Source organism: Mandrillus leucophaeus, unplaced genomic scaffold (assembly GCF_000951045.1).
Source record: "Mandrillus leucophaeus isolate KB7577 unplaced genomic scaffold, Mleu.le_1.0 Scaffold1260, whole genome shotgun sequence".
Classification (NCBI taxonomy): Eukaryota; Metazoa; Chordata; class Mammalia; order Primates; family Cercopithecidae; genus Mandrillus; species Mandrillus leucophaeus.
The window spans coordinates 392,877-417,377 of NW_012100988.1; the positions used below are offsets into that span (position 1 = coordinate 392,877).

General features: G+C 45.7%; 3 gene segments (V, D, J or C); all 3 read left to right on the forward strand.

The window, feature by feature from the left end:
• LOC105533568 overlaps positions 1–24,501 on the forward strand; it is a 38,711-nt gene that overhangs the window by 3,687 nt on the left and 10,523 nt on the right. The window contains 1 exon segment of the V gene segment in view: positions 521–686. Within this exon segment, the coding sequence occupies positions 521–686 (166 nt within the window).
• LOC105533556 lies at positions 15,124–15,822 on the forward strand. The segment is given in 2 exon segments: positions 15,124–15,259; positions 15,373–15,822. Coding segments are annotated over 2 exon segments (495 nt in total).
• Positions 18,530–19,377, forward strand: LOC105533555. The segment is given in 2 exon segments: positions 18,530–18,683; positions 18,794–19,377. Coding segments are annotated over 2 exon segments (525 nt in total).

Consider the following 24,501-nt stretch of genomic DNA (forward strand, 5'->3'; position numbering starts at 1 on the left):
CACCCCAGGCACAGAAAACAACAGCCCTGGGAGGAGCTGAGGCTGCTCAGCTCGGCTTGTCAGGAGTCCCATCTGTCAGTGAATTGACAAGAAACAGAACAAAAACGACTCCTCCAAAGTTGATGAGCCTGCCCCTGGGATTTGGAAACTTGGTAACAGAGAAAACCAATATAGACAAAAGATTGTAAACAGGATTAAGGTCAGCTAAGCAAATTAGAATAGGATACTTGAAGGAGTATTTGGGACACAGGAGTCAAAAGCACCAGGAAGACATGAGGAGTGTCCGTAAGTGTCTAAATTAGAGAAATATTTAGGTAACTAACACCAGTGTATGAATGAGGAATTATATCATCACAGGGATAAAATTTACATTGAGTTACAAACTGCTTACAAAAAGGCTAAGAAAAGCTTGCAAGGTTGTGTCAATTCAGACAAAGGCATTCTTCCCATCCAAACTGTTCACTGGTGCATTTATTGTGAATTTGACCATCTAGGGAAGAGGTGTGGCCTCTCCTGACAGGAAGGCTCCGGGGCCCAGGGAGGGAGAGTGACATCTCAGAATGACTCCCTTGACAGTCCTGTTCCCCTTTCATCAATGCACAGACCCAGAAGATCCCTCTGTCCTGCAGCACCTGCCATGAGCATCGGCCTCCTGTGCTGTGCGGCCTTTTCTCTCCTGTGGGCAGGTGGGTCCTAGGCAGGGCCCCTGTCTGGAATTCAAGGCCCAGCGCCTTCCCTTTGGGGCTGCAGCATCAGCTTTGTCCTTCTCTGCAGGTCCTGCAAATGCTGATGTCACTCAGAGCCCAAAATTCCAGATCCTGAAGACAGGACAGAGCATGACACTGCAGTGTGCCCAGGATATGAACCATAACTCCATGTACTGGTATCAACAAGACCCAGGCATGGGGCTGAGGCTGATTCATTACTCAGCTACTGAGGATACCACTGACCCAGGAGAAGTCCCCGACGGCTACAGTGTCTCCAGATTAAACAAAAAGGAGTTCCTGCTCAAGCTGGAGTCGGCTGCTCCCTCCCAGACATCTGTGTACTTCTGTGCCAGCAGTGAAGCCACAGTGCTGCACGGCCGTCTCCTCTCTGTACATAAAGGCAGGGAGGCTCTGCCCTCCTCTCTCACCCCAAACTCAGTGATGCCCTGAGCAGAGTTCTCTGCACCAGGGACCTTGAAACTCCATCATCATGGGTCTGAGGCCCCCAGGATGAAACAGGATTTGTATTTCAGATCCATCTAGACTCTTGTCTCTCCCTGGGGACCGTGTTGCTTCCTCTCTCTAGGGTTTCCCCCAGCCTACACTCTCATGTGGTCTCTTCTGTAGCCCACCTTTCCCATCTGGGCAGTGACCTTCCAAGGCCTTGCTGTGTCTCTCCTCCCCTCACCTCCCCGCCTCTCTCTACTGCAGCCGTGAGGGGAGTCCCTCTTCTGTGCCTCCTTCATTCCCATCGCAGAGACTTCAAAGGCCATTTTCTCTGCCCTGGGCTAGAGACTTCGTTTCTGCAGTGGCCAGCTCCTACCTGTGCTTCAGACCACAGCATGATCAGCCCTCCTGTGGGAAGCACTCCCTTGCCTCCCAGCTGAGATCAATTTTTCTGTTATAAGCGCTGATGGTAATGAGCGCTGATGTGCTCGTTAGTCAATAGAGTAGTTGGAGTTTTCCAGTTACTTGTCTGGATATTTTTCTGCTCAACTCGATTTTAAACTCCATAAAGGCGAAGGCTGTGCTTGTTACATTTACCAACAGCTGTTCCTGGCATGAAGGGAGACCTATTTCACAGATAATGGATGAGTTAATGAATGACAGGCTGATTGAGTGACGAGCAGGTGGATGAACCAATAACAGGACCACTCCAGGTCCGCTGTACCCTGGCAGAGATCTAGAGTTAACTGTGCCTGAGATGCTCTGCTATGAGCTTATCAAAGGGCACTTGCTTGTTGAACAAGCATTGGACCATTCATTGTGTAAGCCAGTTTGTCAGTTCGTCTAGGAATTTCCAATTTAAAATATCACATGCTCTTCAAACTCAATGAGGGTAAAGTCTACATTATATAATTCTAATATCTAAGTTTCTTTTTAAGTTTTGGGTTAAGAACCAAAAAGGAAAGAAGAGGGAATATCTTTAGACTTAGTATTTTTTTATTGAAAATGTATTTATATAATTTTTTCTTGGAAGAACAGGTAGGGGAAGTCATGACTACACAGCCTTCTAAGTGCTAATTTATGGAGACGGTATCATGAAAAATAACAAATATAAGAACTGTGTTCTGGAGGGAACATTGTGGCTGTCCTGAGAGTACGTTCTGACCCCAGGAACCAAAGCCAGGAGAGTATTTGGCAACTCAGAGTGCAGCAGACAATTCTTGGCCCCCTGTATTTGGGATGAGACTGGAGACAGCTGGAAAAGCTACGGACTGGACGTTCTGCACTCTCAATGCAGGCCTCTCTGAAATCCCACAGATTAATGTCAGGTAAATATACTCCCACTATTAAGACAAAACCAGAACCAATGAAGAAAAATGAGTAGAAACAATAAGCAGTTGAAATGTATGAAGACAAAGAATTTTGCCATTAAAAGTTATAAAAGTTAAAGAGCCATATTTAAAGGAATACAGGAGCAAATTGATATGTGAACAAGAAAAAGGAGACTGTCACAAATCATCAAGGAAACATTAAAAATAATCAAAGAGAATACAGTAATGATTAAGATTATCATTGAAAACAAAGTGGAAATGAAGAAAAGACGACATGCTTCAAAAGAGATTGTTACTGAGGTCAAAGACAGATCTGAAGAAGTTACCTAGAATGCAGCACAGAAAATTAAATAGGAAACAAGAAAAGGTAAGGGATAAGGAATAAAAATCTTGTGGGTTCTAGTATATTAGGATATATATAATATTTTGTTGGAACTTCCCATTTTTCTTACACATCATTGAAGTGTCACAAAGAGAAAGTAGAGAGAATGATAGGTGATAATTATGAGACATTAACTGAGAATTTTCAAGATGTGTTTCAGGACCTAAATCCTCTGTTTCAACAAGTTAAATGAATATGTAGTAGATGAATACATATGTTATAGTGAAATTGTGGAACACAAATGACAAAGAGAAGATTTTAAAAGTAGCCCAAAAGATAGCTATCTCCCAGACTGAAAGGCACAGTGAAAGTCAAGAAAGGAGATTAAAAATAAGTATCAAGTCAGAATTATAATTCTCATTCATTAAATACTGAGATTGAAGTAAATATATTTATAGGTAGAGAAAGAAAAAACACTGAGTTTGTCACCAAGGTATCCTTTCTGAATTATAGTTAACAAAGATGGGAGGTAGTCCCAGAAGAGAGGGATGAGGTGCCTCTCATGAGGGAACCCATGTGATGGGACAGTCCCGTTGGGCACGTGTGACTGGGGGATGGAGGAGGCTGGCGCATGAATGGGGATGGTACAGGGGACCCTGACTTGCAGGAAAGACAATGAGCTCACCGTTTGGTGCCTTGTGTTGGTGGAGCTGTTGACACATCCTAGAGAACATGCCCAGCAGACAGAGTAGTGGCTGTGGGATGAGGAGGTGAACTCAGAGATGCAGCGTGAGGCCTCCGGGTCCAGACAGCATGGGATCCCAAAGCGATGATACATGCATTGATGTTGTTAAAAAGGAATTTTTTTTTTTTTTTTTGAGACAGAGTCTCGCTCTGTTGCTGAGGCTGGAGTGCAGTGGCACAATGTCAGCTCACTGCAAGCTCCGCCTCCCAGGTTCCAGCCGTTCTCCTGCCTCAGCCTCCCCAGTAGCTGAGACTAGAGGCGCCCGCCACAACGCCCGGCTAATTTTTTTGTATTTTTAGAAGAGACGGGGTTTCACCATGTTAGCTAGGATGGTCTCCATCTCCTGATCTCATGATCCACCCATCTCGGCCTCCCAAAGTGTTGGGCTTAAAGGCATGAGCCACCACACCCGGCCTAGAAAGGAATTTATAGGCTGGGCGTGGTGGCTCACACCTGTAATCCCAGTACTTTGGGAGACCAAGGTGGGTGGATCACTTGAGGTCAGGAGTTTGAGAACAGCCTGAGCAATATGGTGAAACCCCGTCTCTACTAAAAATACAAAAATTAGCCTGGTATGGTGGTGCGAGTCTGTAATACCAGCTACTCAGGAGGCTGAAGCAGGAGAATCACTTGAACCCAGGAGGCAGAATTTGCAGTTAGCGGAGATCACACTACTGCACTCCATTCTGGGCAACAGAGCAAGGCTCTGTCTCAAAAAACAAACAAGCAAAAAGCAAGGAACTCACAAATATTTAAAGAAGTCATTTAAGTGTGTTCTAATGTAAATCCTTTGTTCCTATCATTGCGTGGATTGAGAGAGGAAGTGATGTCACGGTGGGTACTTCCGTGTAAGCACAGGAATGTCCCTCTTTCTCTGCTCCTGCTTATGGTGACTCTGATCTTGCAAAGCTCCCACCCTGCCCTGACTCTGCCATGGGCACCAGGCTCCTCTGCTGGGCAGCCTGTGTCTCCTGGGGGCAGGTGATTCCTCAGACGCCAAGCAGTCTCATTGTGTGTGTGTGTGTGTGTGTGCGCGCACGCGTGCGTGTGTGTGTATGTGTGAGATGGGTGAGAGAGAGATGACTATAGTTGTTTTTCTTATTCAGTTCCCAATTTCTGTCTCCACAGATCACACAGGTGCTGGAGTCTCCCAGTCCCTGAGACACAAGGTAGCAAAGAAGAGAAAGGATGTAGCTCTCAGATATGATCCAATTTCACGTCATAATGTCCTTTATTGATAACGACAGAGCCTGGGGCAGGGCCTGGAGTTTCCAATTTACTTCCAAGACAAGGATGCAGCAGACAAACTGGGGCTTCCCCGTGATTGGTTCTCTGCAGAGAGGCCCGAGGGATCTGTCTGCATTCTGAAGATCAAGCGCACACAGCAGGGGGACTCGGCCATGTATCTCTGTGCCAGCAGCTCAGCCATAGCATGGCAGAGTCACTTCCTTCTTGCTCACAAACCTCATCCTTCTCTCTCCTTGCAGCTCCTGCAAACCCTTAACAGAGGCTTTGCTCCTCTGTTTGCTCCTCCTTCTCCAGGAGAAAGAAATAGATTTGGACCTCAGCTGTCCACAGATTCACCCCTGAGACACAGTAACTGTAAATGTGGGTGGTGGAAGCAATCGTGGCCCATCAGGCTCCAGGAGTCCTCAGAGCCAACTCACTGCTCTAAGGCAAGCACTGGGTGTCTTAGCCTCGGCCTTCAGGGCTGGGACACGCAGTTTTCTTCGGGGCTGGGAGGTTGCTGCCCACATACGGAAGCTTCGGGCATGGGCGGGGAACAGGCCTCTTCCCTTGCATGTGTTGGGGAATCTGGCATCTGCAAGGTCTGATGCTTCATCCACAAGAACATTCATTCTTTCTTCTGAAGCCTCTTCTATCCCTGTCACATTGGAAGTTTTCTGCATACAGGGGCACAGCATTCTTCATGTTTGACTTGAACATCTTTGTGGCTTTTGTGACAATTACTTGATGAATACAGCCATGATAACAATAAGACTTCGTTTCTTCTGCCTAGTGTAAGCAATGCGTGTTCTTTATTTTGTTTTCCATTACCACTGCTCCTGTCCTGGGAGACTGAAGCTGCGTGCATGACTGCTCCAGTGTCAGCTTGGCTCCCTAGGAAATGGCGTTTCTAGAACCTGAATGCTGACAGATAAGAGTTGTATATATGTATACCATGCAACCTGCCATTTAAAAATGTATGTCCGTAGTGCAATGACTAAATCTAGCTAATTAACATATGCAGTACCTCAATCCTTATCCTTTCCAGTGGTGAGAATACTTGAAATGTACTCTGTTAGCATTTTCCCAGAATACAATCCACTGCTACTAACTCTAGTCATTTGTTGTATAATAGATCTTTGTAATATCTTCGTCTTATCTGAGTGAAATTTTGTATCTGTTGACCAACACCTTCCCAACAGTCCATCTCTACTCCAGCCTTTGCTAACTACTGCTCTAGTCTTTGGATTTGAAGTAATTTCCCTGAGGTCTTTAACTCAAGACGATGGGGGAATTTTCTCTATAATGATGCTTATACTACTTTTGTTTTGTTTGTTATTTTACATCTTGCAATATATAGGGTTTGCTGCAAATATAAATAATTATATTGTAATAAAAATCCTTCGCCTGTCTTTGGGTGAAGCTACAGTTCATATATTCGAAATTTCAAGCTATGACCAAAGCTGACATGATTATGTATCATGGATTTCTGGGAGTCCTCAGAGACAGCCCTGTACACCAAGGCTAAGATAGAATATTCCAGACCCAGCCAGGACATGGTCCTGCATAGCTCCTTGGAAAATTATAGTTCCCCAAATTCACTTATCGGATATTTTGGTGCCGCAGACACCAAATTTCTTTCTCTTGCAAATGATGGTTCTTGGCAGGGATTGTTCTGAACCCATTATAATTTTGCCATCATCAAATCACACCTTGTGTGGAAGCCCTGGGCACAGATGGAAATTCCCTGACCTTATTATGCTATTTCAAAGACTTCCTAAGACCTTGTATCCATCTTTTTCCACCTTCATCTCCATGACCCGTGAGACCCACGCTCCCAATAGTGGACCAGCTCTGATTCTTACGCTTGAACAGAACTCAGACCACAGCTGTAAACACTGTTGCTGAAAGAAGATGTAAAAAAGGCAGGCAGGGTTTCCCACCTACACTGAGGGTGAACATACAAGGGCAGAAAGGGAATATTTTATTAATAACCAAAAAAAAAAAAGAAATAAAGGCCCTGCTCTAATGGAATGTGAACTGTAGCTTCACCCACAGAGAGGTGGAAGATTTTGTTACAATATACTTATTTATATTCATAACAAATAATATATGTGAAAAATAAAGAAAACTAAAAGTAACATAAGCATTCTTACAAAGAAAATATTCCCATCTTCTTGAGTTAAAGACCTCAGGGAAATTAAGCCTGATCAAAAGACTAGAGCAGTAATTACCAGAGGCTGGGGTGGAGATGGGGTGCTGGGGAGATGCTGGTCAAAGGATACAAAATTTCACTCAGATAGGAGGAAGAAGTTTAAAAGATCTTTTACACAACAAAGTGACTGGAGTTAGTAACAGTGGACTACAGTGGACTGCATTCTGGGAAAATGCTAACAGAGTTGAATTTTTGAGTCAAACAAAAGCAGAATGTCCATAAAATTATTTTGAATCAAAGTCTAGAAGCTTTCAAACCAGCTGCGTTCTGTGATCTCAGCAGCTTCAGAGGACTTGGCAATCCTTTCTCTGCACAAACACCCCTTTGTCCGCTCTAAGAACTAGGGACACACGCTCTTATGCTATCATGAAAACAACAGGCTGTGCTATAGTTGCTGGTAACTCGTTTTAAGGGTGTTGAGTGTGAAGCATTGAACAAGATTGAAAGCTATGCTCCTGAGTCTGGGAATGTGCTGCAGCCAGTTAGCACTATTCGGAAGAACCAAAGAGGCAAACCCTTCCCAAATCCTCATTCAATGAAGCCATGTTGACAGCTTGAAATCCGCCATGGTGGGTGTGTTGATACCATAGAAACTGGCAAATGCTAGTAGGCATGGCTCCACCCTCACAGACATCCAATTTACCAGGACATCACTGGAATGTTTTCTGATACAATGATGTTCCTATTAGGGCATGTCTTAAGGGGCCAAAAAGGCTCAGAATCCACCTTCCCTCTGTTTCTGCTCCTAGAAGCCATAGTCTAAGGGAATCTCAAGTGATCCTATTTCTATCCAATCTCCAAATTCCCTTGCTCTGTGGGTCTGTGTCTCCTATGAGCATGCCAGTCTGAAACAAGACAACTATTTGGAATGTAGCTAAAGGAAACAGTGAATCAGTCCATTATTTTCAAATTATCCTTCCTTGCATGAAATATACAGATGCTGCAATCACTGGGAACAGAGATGGGGCAAGCAGAAGCTCTAGGCTGTGAGTCATTTTAAACTATAGTACACCACTGTTCCTCTGTGGCACTGACAGACCCTGCAGCACAGACTAATTTACATAGGAAACTAAGCAGCCCCCGACCAGTCAGGTATGACCTTGGATTCATTTTGGGATGAGAGGTCAGAAGGATCATACTCACCTTAAATATTATCCTCTCCAAGCTACAATACTCCCACCGCCCGTCTTAGTCCCAGGATGTCATCCAGAGCTCCAGAGAATCCCTTCTCTTGGGGCAGAATCACCGAGGTTGTTCCCTCCAGATTTCCACAGTCTCCAGCAGGTATGGGGCACAGGTAATGTAATATAATGTATAAGTAATATAAGCATTCTTATAAAGAAAATACCCCCGTCTTCTTGAGTTAAAGACCTCAGGGAAATTAAGCCGCATCAAAAGACGAGCAGTAATTACCAGAAGCTGGTTCTTTCTCTCAGGTAGAGAGAGGCATCGTGTCAAATGATATTTGCATAAAAGGGATTAAAATTCTGAGGCTCCTCTCAAATATTTGACATAATTTTCTTTGTTTATTGTTTCATTCTACAATCTCACAATTTAGGAGAGCAATTCTTTTGTGGTTGCATTGTTTACAGCATTTGGGAAGGTTTTTGTGGTTAAATTAATTTAAACAATCATTTTAATTGTGCATTTATTCACGGATAGAACAGTGAAAGCAGTCATTTACACATCCTATGATGAAGGTGTTGTTTAAGGTTCAGATCCACACCTAACTTTCAATCCAGTTGGAATGAAAAGATGCAGAGTTAGGTGGCACATGCTGTGAGAGAGGCTCATGCCAATCACTGTGGGATTTGGAGGGAGGGAGGGATGACCTCTACTTTAGACCATGCTCCACAAAGAAGGAGTGGGAGTTTGTCCATGGGAAACTGCAGAGGAGTAAATACCAGCAGCTTCTAACTCGGGTGGAGTGAGGGCTGTGGGAGCAAATCCTTGGAACAGAAAATGGTGCATTTGAGCTCTCACAGAGGACAGTGGAAAGAAAAGTCAAATAAGCCCCAGTCCCTTGGCAGGTTCTGCTTGCTAATGATACTATTTTGCACCAGTGTGTCCTTATCTCACATCACTCTTCTACCTCTTCCAGAATAATCCCTTCCCTCTCCACTGCTCAGATCAGCAAATGTGCATTGTAGAAGTTACTCATTTCACGTAGCAGGCCTTTTGCTGGTCTTAATTATATCCATCCTTACTTTCCACGTGAGATACTGTTTATTGCCTTGCAAATGATCCTACTGTTTATATTCCAGTTTTCACTTGTTAATACATATTTGACCCCTTCTTGAAGGTCAAGATGACCTTGGAGATAATAAAGCTATCTCATTATCTGGTCAGTCTTTTACTAATCTTTATTTCTATGGTAACATTGATTGTCATTTTTGGGGGACATGTTTGTTTATCTTGAATTTCATTGAGTTTCCATAAAACATCTATTTTGAATTCTTTGTCTAAAAGGTCGCATATCTCTGTCTGTCTAGGGTTGGTCTCTGTTTTATTTATTTATTTATTTATTTTGAGAAATTACCGACTTCACCGGCCACTGTACACTACCGGGGTAGAGGAAACTTTTTGTGGTTTCATAGCTTGGGCCTTCTTTTTTCAGAGCAGGGAATTTCATTTTGGGGTCAAGACTGTTGAAAATGGCATAGTGAAGAAGGTAGAGTCACCGGGGTTTGCTTTATATACTTGAGGAAGCAGGAACTGAGATTTGGGAAAGGTCAAGAAAAGAGAACCTGATCAAAGATGGCTGAAAATAGAAACAGAGCAGAAAGCGATGAAAAGTGGTGTTCTGTGCACCATGAACACTCTTCTCCCCACTCCAAAAGTTTTCAACACCTAGAAAGTATGAAGAAAGGACTGATAGCTACTGGAATCACGTTGCAGCCAGTTCCAGTTGGGAAAAACACCAAACAGCCTCTTGTCGGGTGTGAGAACCTGAAGTTGGTCCTGATGTCTTCCTTCTGGACTTGTGGCCCTAATCTTAACGCCTCAGGGAAGTCAGGCACTTTCCAAAATACAGAGAAGGTCAAATTGCCTTTGGTTTTGAAGGAGAAAATGCTCTAAGTTTCTCCCCAAGATAAACTCTGCTCTCCTAGGAATGCTTTCTCACACTTGTCATCCACATCTGATTGCCCTCTGTGATCGAACGGTTTTTGAAGATATTGGAAAACTGCAGCCTTTAACATCCTCTGCATTGGCACTCACTGTTTCCATGGCCCAGAAGGACCTTCATTTTCCCACGACAGGGCCAGACGCTGCCCATCTGTCAAGGACGGGCTCCCACCTGTCTTGCTCTTCACTTCTCTCCCTGGCATTCTCTGGCACTCTATGATATCACTCTCTTTGTTTTCACAGGCCAAACCAAGAATAAAATGGAAACTGCCTGATGTTTATAAAATGAATAAATTGAAGTTCACTTATATAGACCTGTGGAATATTACGAATTACTATCTTCTCTTTACAAGAGACTTCTCCTATGTGAAATAGACTGGAGAGTCTTCAGGAATAGGCTCCGTTTTCTCCACAAATTCTGCAATATTCTAAGTAATTCTGTCTTCACAGTCATAATTGATGACTTGTTCTCTAAAGTACCCAAACTGTGTTTAAAGCCAGAATTTGTAAATGTTCTTCTGGGAAAAAAGAAAATCATTATGTTTTAGTAACATTTATCCAGCCTCACGATCTTGCTGAGAAATATTTCTCATCATACCCACACTTTCCATGACCACATCTTCAGAGATTCGGTGAGATTGGGAACATCAACAATGGTCCTTCTCAGAAACCAACCTAAAGCACCGAGAGGAAAAGTAGCTGTGCCGGTAATTGAACTTCAGCAGACTTGTCCATTAAAATGTACTGTGTGTGCGTGCTTGTGAGCTTGTGACTGTGAGTATGTTTGCTGTCTTTTCTTTTTTGGAGACAGAGACTTGCTCTGTTGCCAGGCTGGAGTGCAGTGGCAATGTTGGTTCACTTCAACCTCCACCTCCCAGGTTCAAGCGATCCCAGGTTCAAGCGATTCACTTGCCTCAACCTCCTGAGTAGCTGGGACTACAGGCATGCGCCACCACACCCAGCTAATTCTTGTATTTTTAGTAGAGATGTGGTTTCACCATGCTGGCCAAGATGGTCTCGATCTCTTGACCTCGTGATCCACCCGCCTCGGCCTCCCAAAGTGCTGAGATTACAGCCATGAGCCACCGCGCCCAGTCGTGAGTGTGTTTTCTTGTGGAGATGCAAATAGTTTCTGTGGGCGGCATTTACTAAGCATCACTGGATCACTGGTAGAGTTCATAGGCACTTTCCTAACCCCAGGGAGTGATAGGAAATGTCACAGCCAACTGAATCTGGCTAAGTCATAGCTGACAGGGTTGTTTATTTTAAAATTTTACAAATTCAGAAATAAATTTGTAAAATCGAGAAAACCTCTCTTATAAAACACATGATGTAAAATTTAGTGATATTAATTTAAATACAAAATATGAAAAGATTGGGTCTGATTGAGCAAAAGGATCCGGGAACAGTGCAGTGTTTCTGGGCTAGGTGGGCTTGACATCCTCACACTGTTTAATGAAGGGTCTGTTTAATTCTGGCTGCTCTCTAAGTGCGACAATTATTTATTTTGCAATCAAAAGATTGGTTCCTGTGTCCCTTTGGCCCGGGGTGAATTTGAAGATCAACCCTAAATTGGCCTTTTGGGGAAAGCATAGAGGGTGTGAGGATGGGGGTTGCAGGGGTGAGAATGGGGCATCTTTGTTCCCGATTTGGACAATCTTGAGCTCATCAGGTCAGGTGTGAATCCATGAGACTGTGGAACATTGGCCGCTTGGAGGCGCTGTGGCTCCACAATGCTGCAGGGAACCCTGGAGAAGGTTGGGAGGGTGACCCAGGAGAGCGGGGCTGAAGGGTATGCTTGGCTGCCTGCTGGCTTCAGGGGAGTGGTTTGATTCAGAGTGGATCTTGAGTTAAACACAAACTCCCCACTGCCAGGGAAGAGTAGAGGTGCCTGAGGCCTCAGTTTGCACCAAAGAGTACAGAGTCTCTGTGTCTGCATGGGCAGTGGAGGGTGAAGGGGCTCGGGCCACAAGGGCTGGGCATCAGTGCCACGGCAGGGACAGGCAGGCAGAGGAAAGTAAGGTGTGAGGTGGGCATGTGGGGCCTGTTCTCCACCCACCAAATCTTTAGTTTTGGGGCTGTGCAGGACAGAGGCACGGGGCAGCTGAGCCTGGGGCCTGCCACAGGGTGCAGGGGGCAGCGGTGACCTGCAGGGAGAGTAACTGGGAAAGGCCAGTTACCGTAAGAAGCTCCAGAATCATTCCTGCCCCCACTCAGGAAATGACTGTGAGGCACATGCTGCCAGCCAGAAGGGTTCAGGCCCTGGAGAGCTGACAGGCCTTTCCCAGGCACTCTCTGCTGCCTCTACATGTGATCTGCTTTAATAGTCATATAAATCGCACAGGATAAGTATTATTTTACCTGTTTATGTATCTGAGGGAAATCAGCTGTCCTGGGTCTCATATTTAATAACTGGCTGAAGGCTGGGTGCAGTGGCTCAGCCCTGTGACCCTAGGATTTTGGGAGGCCAACCTCAGGAATTTGAAACCAGCCTGGGCAGCATAGTGAAATCCTGTCTCTACTAACAATATAAAAACTCGGCCAGGTGTGGTGGTGCATGACTGTAATTCCACCTACTTGGGAGGCTGAGGCAGGAGAATTGCTTGAACCTAGGAGGCAGATGTTGCGGTGAGCCAAGATCGTGCCATTGCACTCCAGCCTGGGCAACAAAGTGAGACTCTGTGTCAAAATAAAATAAAATAAAAACTGGCTTAAGTCTCTCTCTCCAACACCTCTGCACAACCCCTTCCTTGTAGCTCTGTCCTTTCACCTGCTTGCCCCTTTCCAGGTCCACATTAGCAGGTTGTGAAGGTCATGCCTCATACATAATCAGTAGAATCTCTTCCCTGGGAAGTCCAAGGAACACTTGACTTCCAGGCCGAGCATATCCATTCATCCTTCACTGAGACCAAAAATAAAGTGTTATTTTCTGGCCAGGCGTGGTGCCTCACACCTGTAATCCCAGCACTTTGGGAAGCTGAGCAGGTGGATCCCTTGAGCCCAGGAGTTCGAGACCAGCCTGGTCAACATGGAGAAACCATGTATGTACTAGAAATAAAATAAATTAGCCAGGCATGGTGGTGGGCATCTGCAATCCCAGCTACTCAGGAGGCTGAAGAATGGGAATTATTTGAACTCAGGAGGTGGAGGTTGCAGTGAACTGAGATTGTGCCACTGCACTCCAGCCTGGACAGCAGAGCTAGACTCCACACACACACTTAGAAAAAAAGAAAAAGAAAAAAAAAGGGGGTAGTAATTTTCTGAACTGTAGACTTCCTGTAACTGATGCAACATATCTTGAGAAGAAGGAACACTGAACATAAATGTTCTCTAGGCCAGAAAGGTGGTGGATGCTCCTCAAAGCCTCTGGCCCGTCAGTCCTCCCTTTCTTCTCAGCTTCTCAGCCATCAAAATGAAATTGGCAAATGACTTTAAGGGAAAAAAGTAGGATTTTTGTTGTCTTTTAGATTTATCCATTTTCTATGAGATCCAAATCTCTTAAGCTCTTACTGCCTCAGTAGCTCCAAGTGCCTTCAAACATTTCTGTTTTATATTTTGTTAAGCTTTTCTAGTTGTTTCTGGTGGGAATGTTGTTCTGCAACAATCCAGTCTATTAACTCTGAAAGTCAGTTTTTATATTTATTAAAGATGAAGTGCAATTGAGTTTGTAGGTTTGTATGTTTGTATTATGGTGGAAGCTTCCTGCAGAGAGTGAGGAATGAAGCGCTTCTAGTCTCCCCTCACGTGTCTCTAATAAGACCTCTACCGCCCTGCCCTGCTGCCTTTGGTCCACCATGGGACTGAGCCTTGACATGTTTGACACTTTGACCACAAGGCGGAGCTGTGACTCTGCTGAGATTCAGAGAACTTGGAGGAAGGGGAGACAATTCTCTGGATGGCAGAGGGTTAAGAGAAAGATTGGGTTTATTTACAACAAGAGAAAATGTGGTCTGCAGAGAATGCTAGTCAAGGATCTAAGTGTGAGGGTTAAATACAGACTATTCATTTTGCCTTGATGTGCAGGCGCTTTTGTCCTAGGGAAGAGCCTGGACTGTCAGACTTGCACTCGAGCCCGCATGGGATCAGAAAGGACGAGGCATGAGCTGGGGAGACTGGGAGCCCACAAGCAGGCACAGATGGAGGACCCCTTCCCAAGAGGAAAAAGAGAGACTCTGGGCATTGGGCCTCTGCTCCAGCTCAGCCCAGTACAGCTGAGCCCTGCCATGAAGTGAGTCTGGCTGGCCAGGGGTCCATCGGGGATCTTGCAGAGAATAATAACTGAGGGAAATCTGCTTAGGAGACCAAAAGTGAACTACAGCCCCGTTCTCCTCACTCTAAATTATCAAGGAATTAAGCTAGAAAGAAGTTTTTTCTTGTTCCCCTTCTGGATGGTCCTCTGAGTCTTTGGACCAGGAGCTCCCCACAGTGATAGGAAACCCCTCTCCTAGGCCTGAGCAAATGTTTCTATCAAAACAGCATCACCAGACTCCCTTTCAGCTTCCATCTCCAACTTCTCTCCCTATCTACAGAGACCCATGGAAGCTAGACTTGTCCAGATGTCAAAAGATCTGATGATGCCAAGACACCTGGAGATAGGAAAGAAGGTGGCATTGACAGACCTCCAGGATGCACACCTGAAACACACTTTGTTTTCACTTCAGGCTCATGTTTCACCTTTTTAAAAAGCATTCGGAATTTCCCTGACTTCTTGGAAATCCCAAAAAAAAGCCTGACTCTGGGAGAAGAGCCCAAAAGGGAGAGGAAGGGAGGAGGTGGTCAGATCCCAGGTAAGGAGCGGGGAGGGAGGGGGCTGATGGCACAGGAATGACTGTCAGAGACACATCCTGGAGGCCACAATTCAACCCTCTCAACTATTCCCAGAAATTCCAAAAAATCCTTTAAAGCAGCAAGTGCAGGGCGTGAAAAGCAGGAGCCATGCTAGAGGAGAGCCTGGGAATGGGGAAATGATTACAGGCTGTGACCTCACTGGCGCAGCCCCTCTCAGCGGCAGTGGAAAGCACAGCCTAGACTTCTCACCACTGCACACCAGAATCCTGCCCCAGGCCTTGCCTGGTCTGCCTGACTCTGCCATGGGCTGCAGGCTCCTCTGCTGTGTGGCCCTCTGCCTCCTCCAAGCAGGTGAGTCCTGGGCCCAGGTGACATCATCCTGTTGGAGTCCCTAAACCTTTTCACCATGACGACAGCAGGCTACCTCCTGGGATTTGCCTGAATTCTGCTTCTTTCCTTTACAGGTTCCTTGGACACAGCTGTTTCCCAGACTCCAAAATATCTGGTCACGCAGACAGGAAAAAACGAGTCCCTTAAATGTGAACAAAATCTGGGCCATGATACTATGTATTGGTATAAGCAGGACTCCAAGAAATTGCTGAAGATAATGTTTAGCTACAATAATAAGGAGCCCATTTTAAATGAAACAGTTCCAAATCGCTTCTCACCTAAGTCTCCAGACAAAGCTCATTTAAATCTTCACATCAAGTCCGTGGAGCTTGGTGACTCTGCTGTATATTTCTGTGCCAGCAGCCAAGACATAGCCCTGCAGAGTCACCACATCCCTGTGCACAAACCTCCCGGATCAGCCAGGAAGCTGTGGGCCAGTGTGTGCACCTGCACCCAAGGCTCCAGTCTCCACTCCCTGACGGCCTCTGATGGAGTCTCAGTCTGTAGCACAGCCGGCTAGTGCACCTGATGTGGCAATTCTCCATATGATGTACACAAAACTCTCCGAATTCTGTTTATCAGCTAAAGCAGGAGTTCACAACAAAGTCAGCAAAGTATCAGGGCTCAGCTAACAAAACAGGAGCCTGTCCCATGCACTGAAGATCTTAACTGATGGGAGAAGCCATTTCTTATCTTTGTCAGCTGCACATATGGGTACATATTTTAGCTAACGTTATGATTACAAACGCAGTGTTGGTAAAAATGGTTGATGAGCATAAGCATAAAGGAAGGGGAAGGAAAGCATTTCTAAGATCAAGAGACAATTTGGATTATCAGTGAGTACTTTATTTAACAGAGAAATATTTGGAGAGGCATGAAATTCCATGGCAATAGGTAAACTGGAAAGCGTTGAGGAGAAGCCAGTGGAGGCAGCCTTGTGCATTGTAGGCTCCTTCTTTTCAAGAAGGGTGACCAGCAAGCGTCGCTCCCAATTCTGATGAAGGTCATCTTGAACTCTCCTCAAGAGCAGGCAATAGTCAGATGACTGAGGATATTGGGAGACCTGAAAGGACTTTGGAAACAAATCCCTAGGCAGTGGTGAGCCACTGGTCCTACTCCAAGTGAAACAACATGATGAAACTGATATTTTGGTACAGGAACACTGAAAGTAGTATGTATCAGAAAGGAGATAGATTTTGGGGTGGTCTGAAGGATTAGGAGACTTCTAAATATCCTCCATGAAAGAAAGGGTTTATGTAAAGCATTGTGGACGATATACACTTGAGGCTCTGGGTTATGTTATCTCTTGGAAAGAGTGTTGGGTTTTATTCTGGGAGGGTTAAATGTAGGACTTGCTAGGGTCTATTTCAGCTTCGCCCTCCCTCTTAGGGAGCCCCAGCACGTGGTCATCATTGCTAGCGCATGGCCTTCCCAGGGTCTTATTGGGAATCACAGTGTATTCACCACATCACTCCACTGTAACTGGGTCTGAATGCCCTGGCTCTTCTGAAATCTCTGCCCTTGTCTTCAGCCTTCCAGAACTTGTTCTCTGCTCAGCCTTCGGGTCTGCCACCCTCTGCATACACAATTTCAGATCTGGCTCAGGAGAAAAAAGTGGGGGGCAGGTTTCTTACATATGATTTTTGGGTTCCTTTTTAGTACACTGTGTCCTAAATCCCAACTGTCTTGGAGTCACTTGTGTCCTAGCTTCAATCACATATAGTACTGCTATTTGGTATAGACATGTTTACTTGACTTTATTTCACATTTACCATTCCACTCTTCGCTCTTCCTTCTCACAACTCTGACTGGCCTGAGGTCATTCTCCTCTTCAGATCCATCCCGAATTCAGATGACTTAAACTCACCTATCACCCACCCTGTGCTTTGAGAAAGGTTTATGTTAGCTACTGACCTCAGGGCAGTCAAGCCTTTCATTGTCATTGTTATTCAAGGTAGGTTGAATTCCATTAAAAAAAAAAATCCTTGAAATTTGGTTCACTTATTAAGAGCCACACAATGCAGTCAAACTTTTTTTAATTCAATTTTTTTTCTTTCTTGGTGGAAGGGCCAAGAATTGTTTCCTTGCTGAAGCAGACTCCTATCATAATAACTTTAATAGTAACAACATTAGCCTTTAAATCAGGTTGATGTTAGGTTCTCATCTAAGAATGAAATAAATCCAACCATAGCAGGTCGAAGGTCTCTCATATGTGGAACCTGTTCAGGAGGAGACGATTCAACCACTTTTCTTAAATTCTGATGTACGTGCCTTTACATTCTTTGCTTTAAGGGCCACATAAAAATAATCCAAAACAATTTACACATGAGAATATTAGCAATCTAATACTTTCCTCCTGGCCCAGCACATCTCCAAGTTTAAAAATCTCTAAATTATCAACCCATAGTTTCATCACGGTAATGCCTTTCTACCCCCAACATAGATTTTTATGATTTATAACTACAACCCTAATCCTACAATCAAATTGTCATTACAAAATAGTAACAAATATGTACTAAAACAGTAGATGGTTCAAATCATTTAGGGATTACAAATCATTTCATTTTTGTGTTTATTTGTACTTATCTTTTGTGTTTATTTATTATATCAGCTTCAAGCTGATTCCCCTTTCCCGTGCACCCCACACCTTGCATTGTTCCTTTTCAGCATCCTGTGTATGTTAGCCCTAAGCCCAGCCAAGCCCCATGCCCTCCACTTCAGGGACAGAGGGTGGCTCATCCCTGTCGTGTCCCTCACCTCCCTCCCCACTGCCTGGTTGCTGGTTGGCATCACAGTCATATCCTTGAATGATGGGCGCTGGTCCACACTGCATCCATGGTCATGCAGTCATCCTCCCTCCACAGAACCGGGCAAAAAGGGCTCTACCGTGCTTAGACATTGAGGGAAGGGATGTTTTGAATGGCGCTGTCTTCTGTGATCCCACAGGGGAGAAGGAGATTCCTTGAATGGGAGTGGTCTGTCCTTGAGAGGAATCCTGAAAGACAGGGGGACAGAGATAGAGGGAGGATCCACATAATGAGGAAGCAACTGAGAGCAAAGGAGCCCCTGCCAGAGGAATATCCTTGGGGAATAAAAAGCTGGCTCTGCCCTTTCTGCCCAACCCATTAATCCCAGCCCAGACAATTCAAATCTACCTTCTATCAGGACCCAGAAAGGATGTAAAACCTCCAGGAATAAATATCCCCTGGGTCTGGGGAAACTGTCAAGAGCAGTGACATCACAGGAAAAACCACCAACCAGAGCCAAGGAGACCAGAGCCCAGCCCCTTGCCCAGAGGACCCCAGTCAGAGGCCTTATCTCAGACCCAAGGCTAGCATGGGCTGCAGGCTGCTCTGCTGTGCGGTTCTCTGTCTCCTGGGAGCAGGTGAGTTGGCTTCAAATCAGCTGTCCTCGATCTCCAAGCTTTTTCCTTGTGACTGCAGCAACAACCCTCCTCCTGGGCTCTGCCTGAATTTTGTCCCATTCCCCCCACAGTCCCCATGGACACTGGAGTTACCCAGACACCAAGACACCTGGTCATGGGAATGACAAATAAGAAGTCTTTGAAATGTGAACAACATCTGGGGCACAATGCTATGTACTGGTACAAGCAGAAAGCTAGGAAGCCACCGGAGCTCATGTTTATCTACAACTTTAAAGAACCGGCTGAAAACAACAGTGTGCCCAGTCGCTTCGTACCTGAATGCCCAGACAGCTCTCTCTTCTACCTTCACCTACACGCCCTGCAGCCAGAAGACTCAGCTCTGTATCTCTGCGCCAGCAGCCAAGACACAGCCTTGCAGAGTCACCACGTTCCTGCGCAGAAACCTTCAGGGCCTGCCAGGAAGCTGTGGGGGCCACGGAGGGCTCGGGTGAACATTTCCTGCAAGAGCCCCGACAGAAGCTTCAGAACATCACAGCACCTGCTAATTCATCCATGTGGCAACTTTACATCCCGTGCTCATATTTAGAGTGTGGGTTTTCTTTAGCGTGTGACTCTGCCCTGTCAACTGATTTGAAAACGATAAACACATTCAGATCTAGTCTTTTTAAAATCCCTTTTTAAATTGTAAAATAAAGCAAGCTATAAGGGGATTGTTTAGTTTAAGATTTTATAAAACCCTCTAAACAACCACCTGTGTCACCGCAGTCATACCCTGCAATGGGCCACACAGTGTCCTGTGAGGAGCCAAGCTCTTCTGACACTTTATGTCTGGTGGTCTCCAAGCCTCTCTTTCTCAGGAACTAAGGCGTCCCTTCTGTCATAAGTTGCTGACACCCAAGGTCAAGCAGCACTGGGTTTGGGGGAATCATAGAGGTAACTTCCAGGCAAGGGTCCCAGGGCAGGAGGCAGCTGGAGAGCACAGTAGATAACCCAGGTTTTGGGGAATGGATTTGAGAAATATGTCAAACCAGTTCTGTTATTCTATCTTCCATCTTGTCTATTCTCTAATTTTCTTATTTAAACTCAAATCTACAGCATAAATTCCAGCCCTGATCAAGCTCCACATCCACACAGACACCTTCTCTGAATCCTGCAGGAAGCAAACTTGCCTCTGTCCACTCCCATCCATTCAGATCTCGTGGACCATGGTCTGGAAGCTTCCTCACTCATCTACTCTCCTTCTCTTGACCTGAAGTGTCCTTGGTTTAAGATCACAACTCCTCACTGGATTTCCTCTCCACACTGACACAGGAAGACGATGTTTTCTCCTTTTGGTCTCTTTATTCCCAGCATGTTAAATCATCAGGCTCAGAGTTCAGTGTCTCTGGATTGTAGCTTTACATTGGCCTTTAGGGAGAAGAGTGGGTCCTGGCCGTTCTCTTTGTGTCTTAGCTTGCCTAGGTCTCCTGAATTCTGTGTTTCTTGGGGGCTCCTCAACTGCACTATTTCACACAGGGTCTGCAGGACTGCACCGCAGGGAAACACAGAGGTCAAGCCTGGGGGCATCCATGCACTCCCAGGATATACAGAGGCCGAGCCTGGGGGAATCCATGCACCCCCAGAAAACACAGAGGCCGAGCCTGGAGACATCCGTGTCCAGTGTATCACTAAGGCTCCCACTCCTCCAGTGCAGGATCCTGAGTCTGTGGCTGCAGCCGACACTGTGACCTCACAAGATCTCCCCATTTGCACAGCTAATGACCAGAGCTTCAGCTGGGAGTGGCCTCAGCCCTGCCCAATTCTGCCATGAAGAGACAGCAGGCTTCTATGTAGGGTGATCTTTGGTCTCTCTGGAGCACGTGAGTCCTGAGAGTGCTTGGGAAATTCTTATCCTGTTTACCTAAGGCCAGTTCCAAAGTTATGTTTCATTCCATTTCAGGCCCCTGTTTACTCCACAGGATATATGGAACCTGGAGTCAGCTAAACCCCTAGCCACTATGTCACAGATGAGACAGAGCGTGGCTTGGAGGACCCACTTTCTGATTCATAGATGGCTCCTTCTCACTGTGTCCTCACATGGTGGGAGGGCCAGCTAGTGCTCTAGTGTCTCTTTGCAAGGGCACTAACCCCTTAGGCCTTCATGACCTCATTCCCTCTTAAAGGCTTTACCTCCTAATCTCATCACATCAGGGCTTAGAATTTCAGCATATGAATTTCAAGGGACACAAGCACTCAGATGATAGAAATTATCTTTCTTTTGGTGTTCTTGGTGTCCCGATGGTATCAGTTACTCTAATATGATTTCTAAAATGAAAGTGTAAATAAGATTGTCTCCATGCAAGGAGGGAGTCAGACAAGGTAGGATTTAAACCATTTCCACCATCCTGTTTTCTCATTGCAGTCTTGGGCTCACCGCTCATATTCTTTATACTCCTGTGCGAAATAGCTTCAGTCTTCCCGAAAGATCATCATCGTTATTCGTTAGTTTCTGATATTGATGTTTCTTTCTTGTCTTATCGGGTTCATCTGGAGAAGGAGCCAGGAGACGATGCTAGTTTGCAACTTTAGGAGAAGTCAGATCCATGCTCTCATCTTTCAGTCATTTTTATACTATTATCTCGGCCTGCTCTTATGTGAAATATAATAGTTGTTTATCATGGGATATGAGGCATCTCTGAAGTAATCTATATATTCTGTTTTGTTTCTTTCTAGGTAAGGATTGGCCAGCAATCTGGCAATTTTATCTAATTGAACTCAAACATTTCTAAGTATTCATTTTACAGTAGAATAATACACTGTTCCTTAATGTGACTGGCAGGGTGCGTGGGGACCTGCAGAGACGATGACATCACGGCAGTCACATCACAGGCTGACATCCGATCAGAGATGCAATGCCCAAAACCAGCACCCCTGGCAGGGTGACTCCTGCCCAGCTCTGTCCCACCCGGCCATGGGCTCCAGGTGCCTCTGATGGGAAGGCCTTTGTCTCTTGGGACCCGGTGAGTCCTTGGCACACGTGGGATGTCTCTGAAGCAAGCCACATCCAAGGCACCCTCAGGCTCCCTCTGGTGTTCTTGCCCCAGCCTCTATCCCCTTCCTTCACAGGCCCAGTGGATTCTGCTGTGCAGAGCAGAGAGCAGTGGACCTCAGGAGGCCTGCAAGGGGAGGACATAGGAGAGTGACATCACAGGATGCCCCTCCCACCAGGAAAAGCAAGGCTGAGAACTCAGCTCTTCCCCAGGAGGACCAAACCCTGAGCACAGACACGGTGCTGCCTGCCCCTTTGTGCCATGGGCTCCAAACTGCTCTGCTGGGCACTGCTTTGTCTCCTGGGAGCAGGTGAGTCCCTGCAGACAGGACAGCACCCCATTCTGAGCCTGCCCCACCCCTGTGTTCTCCACTTTACCTTGGGGAGGTGCCACCACACTGTCTCCTGTGCTCATCCTCCATCTGCTTTTCCCGCAGGCCCAGTAGAGGCTGGAGTCACCCAAACTCCAAGATCTCTGATCAAAACAAGAGGACAGCAAGTGACACTGAGCTGCTCCCCTGTCTCTGGGCAAAACAGTGTGTCCTGGTACCAACAAGCTCCAGGTCAGGGCCTCCAGTAATTGTTAAAATATCATAATGGGTTACAGAGAGTAAAAGGAAACTTCCGTGATCGTTTCTCAGGGCGCCAGTTCCCTGACTATCACTCTGAGCAGAACATGATCACCTTGGAGCTGGCAGACTTGGCCCTGTATCTCTGTCCCAGAAGTTTGGGACAGCCCTGCAGAGCCAACCGCATCCTGTGCACAAACCTGCCTGCCCCAGTGTGGAGCAACCTCAGCCCTGACATATCCGTGAGAACTTGGGGACTGCAGGGAGAAAGAAAAAATAATTTCATCATGCTGGATCCAGCAACCTCGGGCTTTTCTGCCATTCGGGGCTGAAGGAAATAAGGTCAAGTAGCTCTGCTCAGAAGATGCTGCTGCTCCAGTAGGTTCACTGCAGAATCGCCTTCTCTGCTTGCTACTGTAAGCTACAGGGGCAGAGGACATGTTCATCATGTAACAGCTGGTGCTCTCTTTTTAAGGGCAGGGAATTTCATTCTGGAGTCAAGATTGTTGATAATAGCATAGTGTTGGAGGTAAAATCACAGGGGTTTGCTTTGTATAATTAGGGTGAAGAAATTGAGATTTGGGAAAGTGGAGCTGAGAGAGAATATGATTAAAGATTTTGAAAATAGAGATAAGGCAGAAGGTGATAAGAAGTGGTGTTCTGTGCACCATGAGTTCTCTTCTCACCCTTCCCCAAATTTTCAATATCTAGAGAACATAAAGGAAGAACTCACAGCAATTGGCGTCACTGGTGGCCGGTCCCAGTTGGGGATACCACCAAAGAGCCGCTTGCCTGGCATGAGAGTCCTGGAGTTGGTTCTGATGTCTTCCCTGTGGTCTTCTGGCCAGAATCTGAACTCTTCAGGACACACTCAAGTACCTTCCAAAACACAGATGAGGTCATTTTACCCCTGACAGTAAACAGGTAAAGGCTCCAGTTTTCCTCAAATAAATTCTACTTCCCTGGGATGCCTTTCTAACGCTCATCACCTAGATCCAATTACCTTCTGTGACCAAACAGCTCTTTCAACATTTCCTAAAACTCAGCAGCCTTTATATGCTCTGCGTTTGTCCTCACTATTTCCATGGCCTGGACGAACCTTTGTTCTCCTAAGACATTACCAGGTACTGATCATCTGTGAAGGACAGGCTCACACCTGCCTCCCCCTTCACGTCCTACTGTGACATTCCCTGGGACTGTACTGTATCACTCTCTTTCCTTTATTTTCATGGGAAAAGCCAAGTATATAATTGATCTTATTTGATGTTTGTAAAGTGAGTAAGTTAATCCTACTTATACTGAGTCCTGGAGTATGATTAATCACTGTCTTCCCTTCACAAAGGATTCTTCTTACCTGAAGTATCATGGAGAGTGATTATGAATAGCCTCAGGATTTCATGCAACCTCTGCAATATTCTGAGCAATTGTGTCGTTCTAGTTTGGATTGATGAGCAGTGCTGTGAAGTACCGTAACTGTGTCTAACGCTGCAATTTGCAAATGTTCTTTTGGAGCAAAGAAAATCACGTTATAGTAATATTTATCCAGTCTCATGATCCTGCAAAAAATATTCCTTGTCATAACCACATTTCCTCAACCACATCTTTAGAGATTTGATGAGGCTGTAACATCATCAAAGATGCTCTTCAGAAATCAGCCTAAAACACCGAAAGGAAAGTCAGCTGAGCTCAGTCAGGGAATGTCATCATCTTTGGCAAGTAAAAGATATTGTATGTGGCTGGGCTCGGTGGCTCACACCTGTAATCCCAGCACTTTGGGAGGCTGAGGCGGGTGGATCATGAGGTCAGGAGTTCAAGACAAGTCTGGCCAACATAGTGAAACCCTGTCTCTACTAAAAATACAAACAATTAGCTGGTGTGGTGGTGTGTGCCTGTAATCCCAGCTATTTGGGAGGCTGAGGCAGGAGAATCTCATGAACCCGGGAGGCAGAGGTTGCCGTGAGCCGAGATCTCGCCATTGCACTCCAGCCTGGGCGACAGCGTGAGACTCCATCTCAAGGAAAAAAAAAAAAGATATAGTGTGTGTGAATGTGTGTGTGCATGTGTGTGTGTGTACATGTACGTGTGTGCGTGTGAGTTCTTGTGAAGACTCACTCACATGGACATAATTTCTCTGGGTCACATTACTGAGAGGTGCTGGGTCAGTGGTGGAGCTCATAGACACTTCTGCGGAGTGACAGGAAATGTCACAGCCAATTGAATC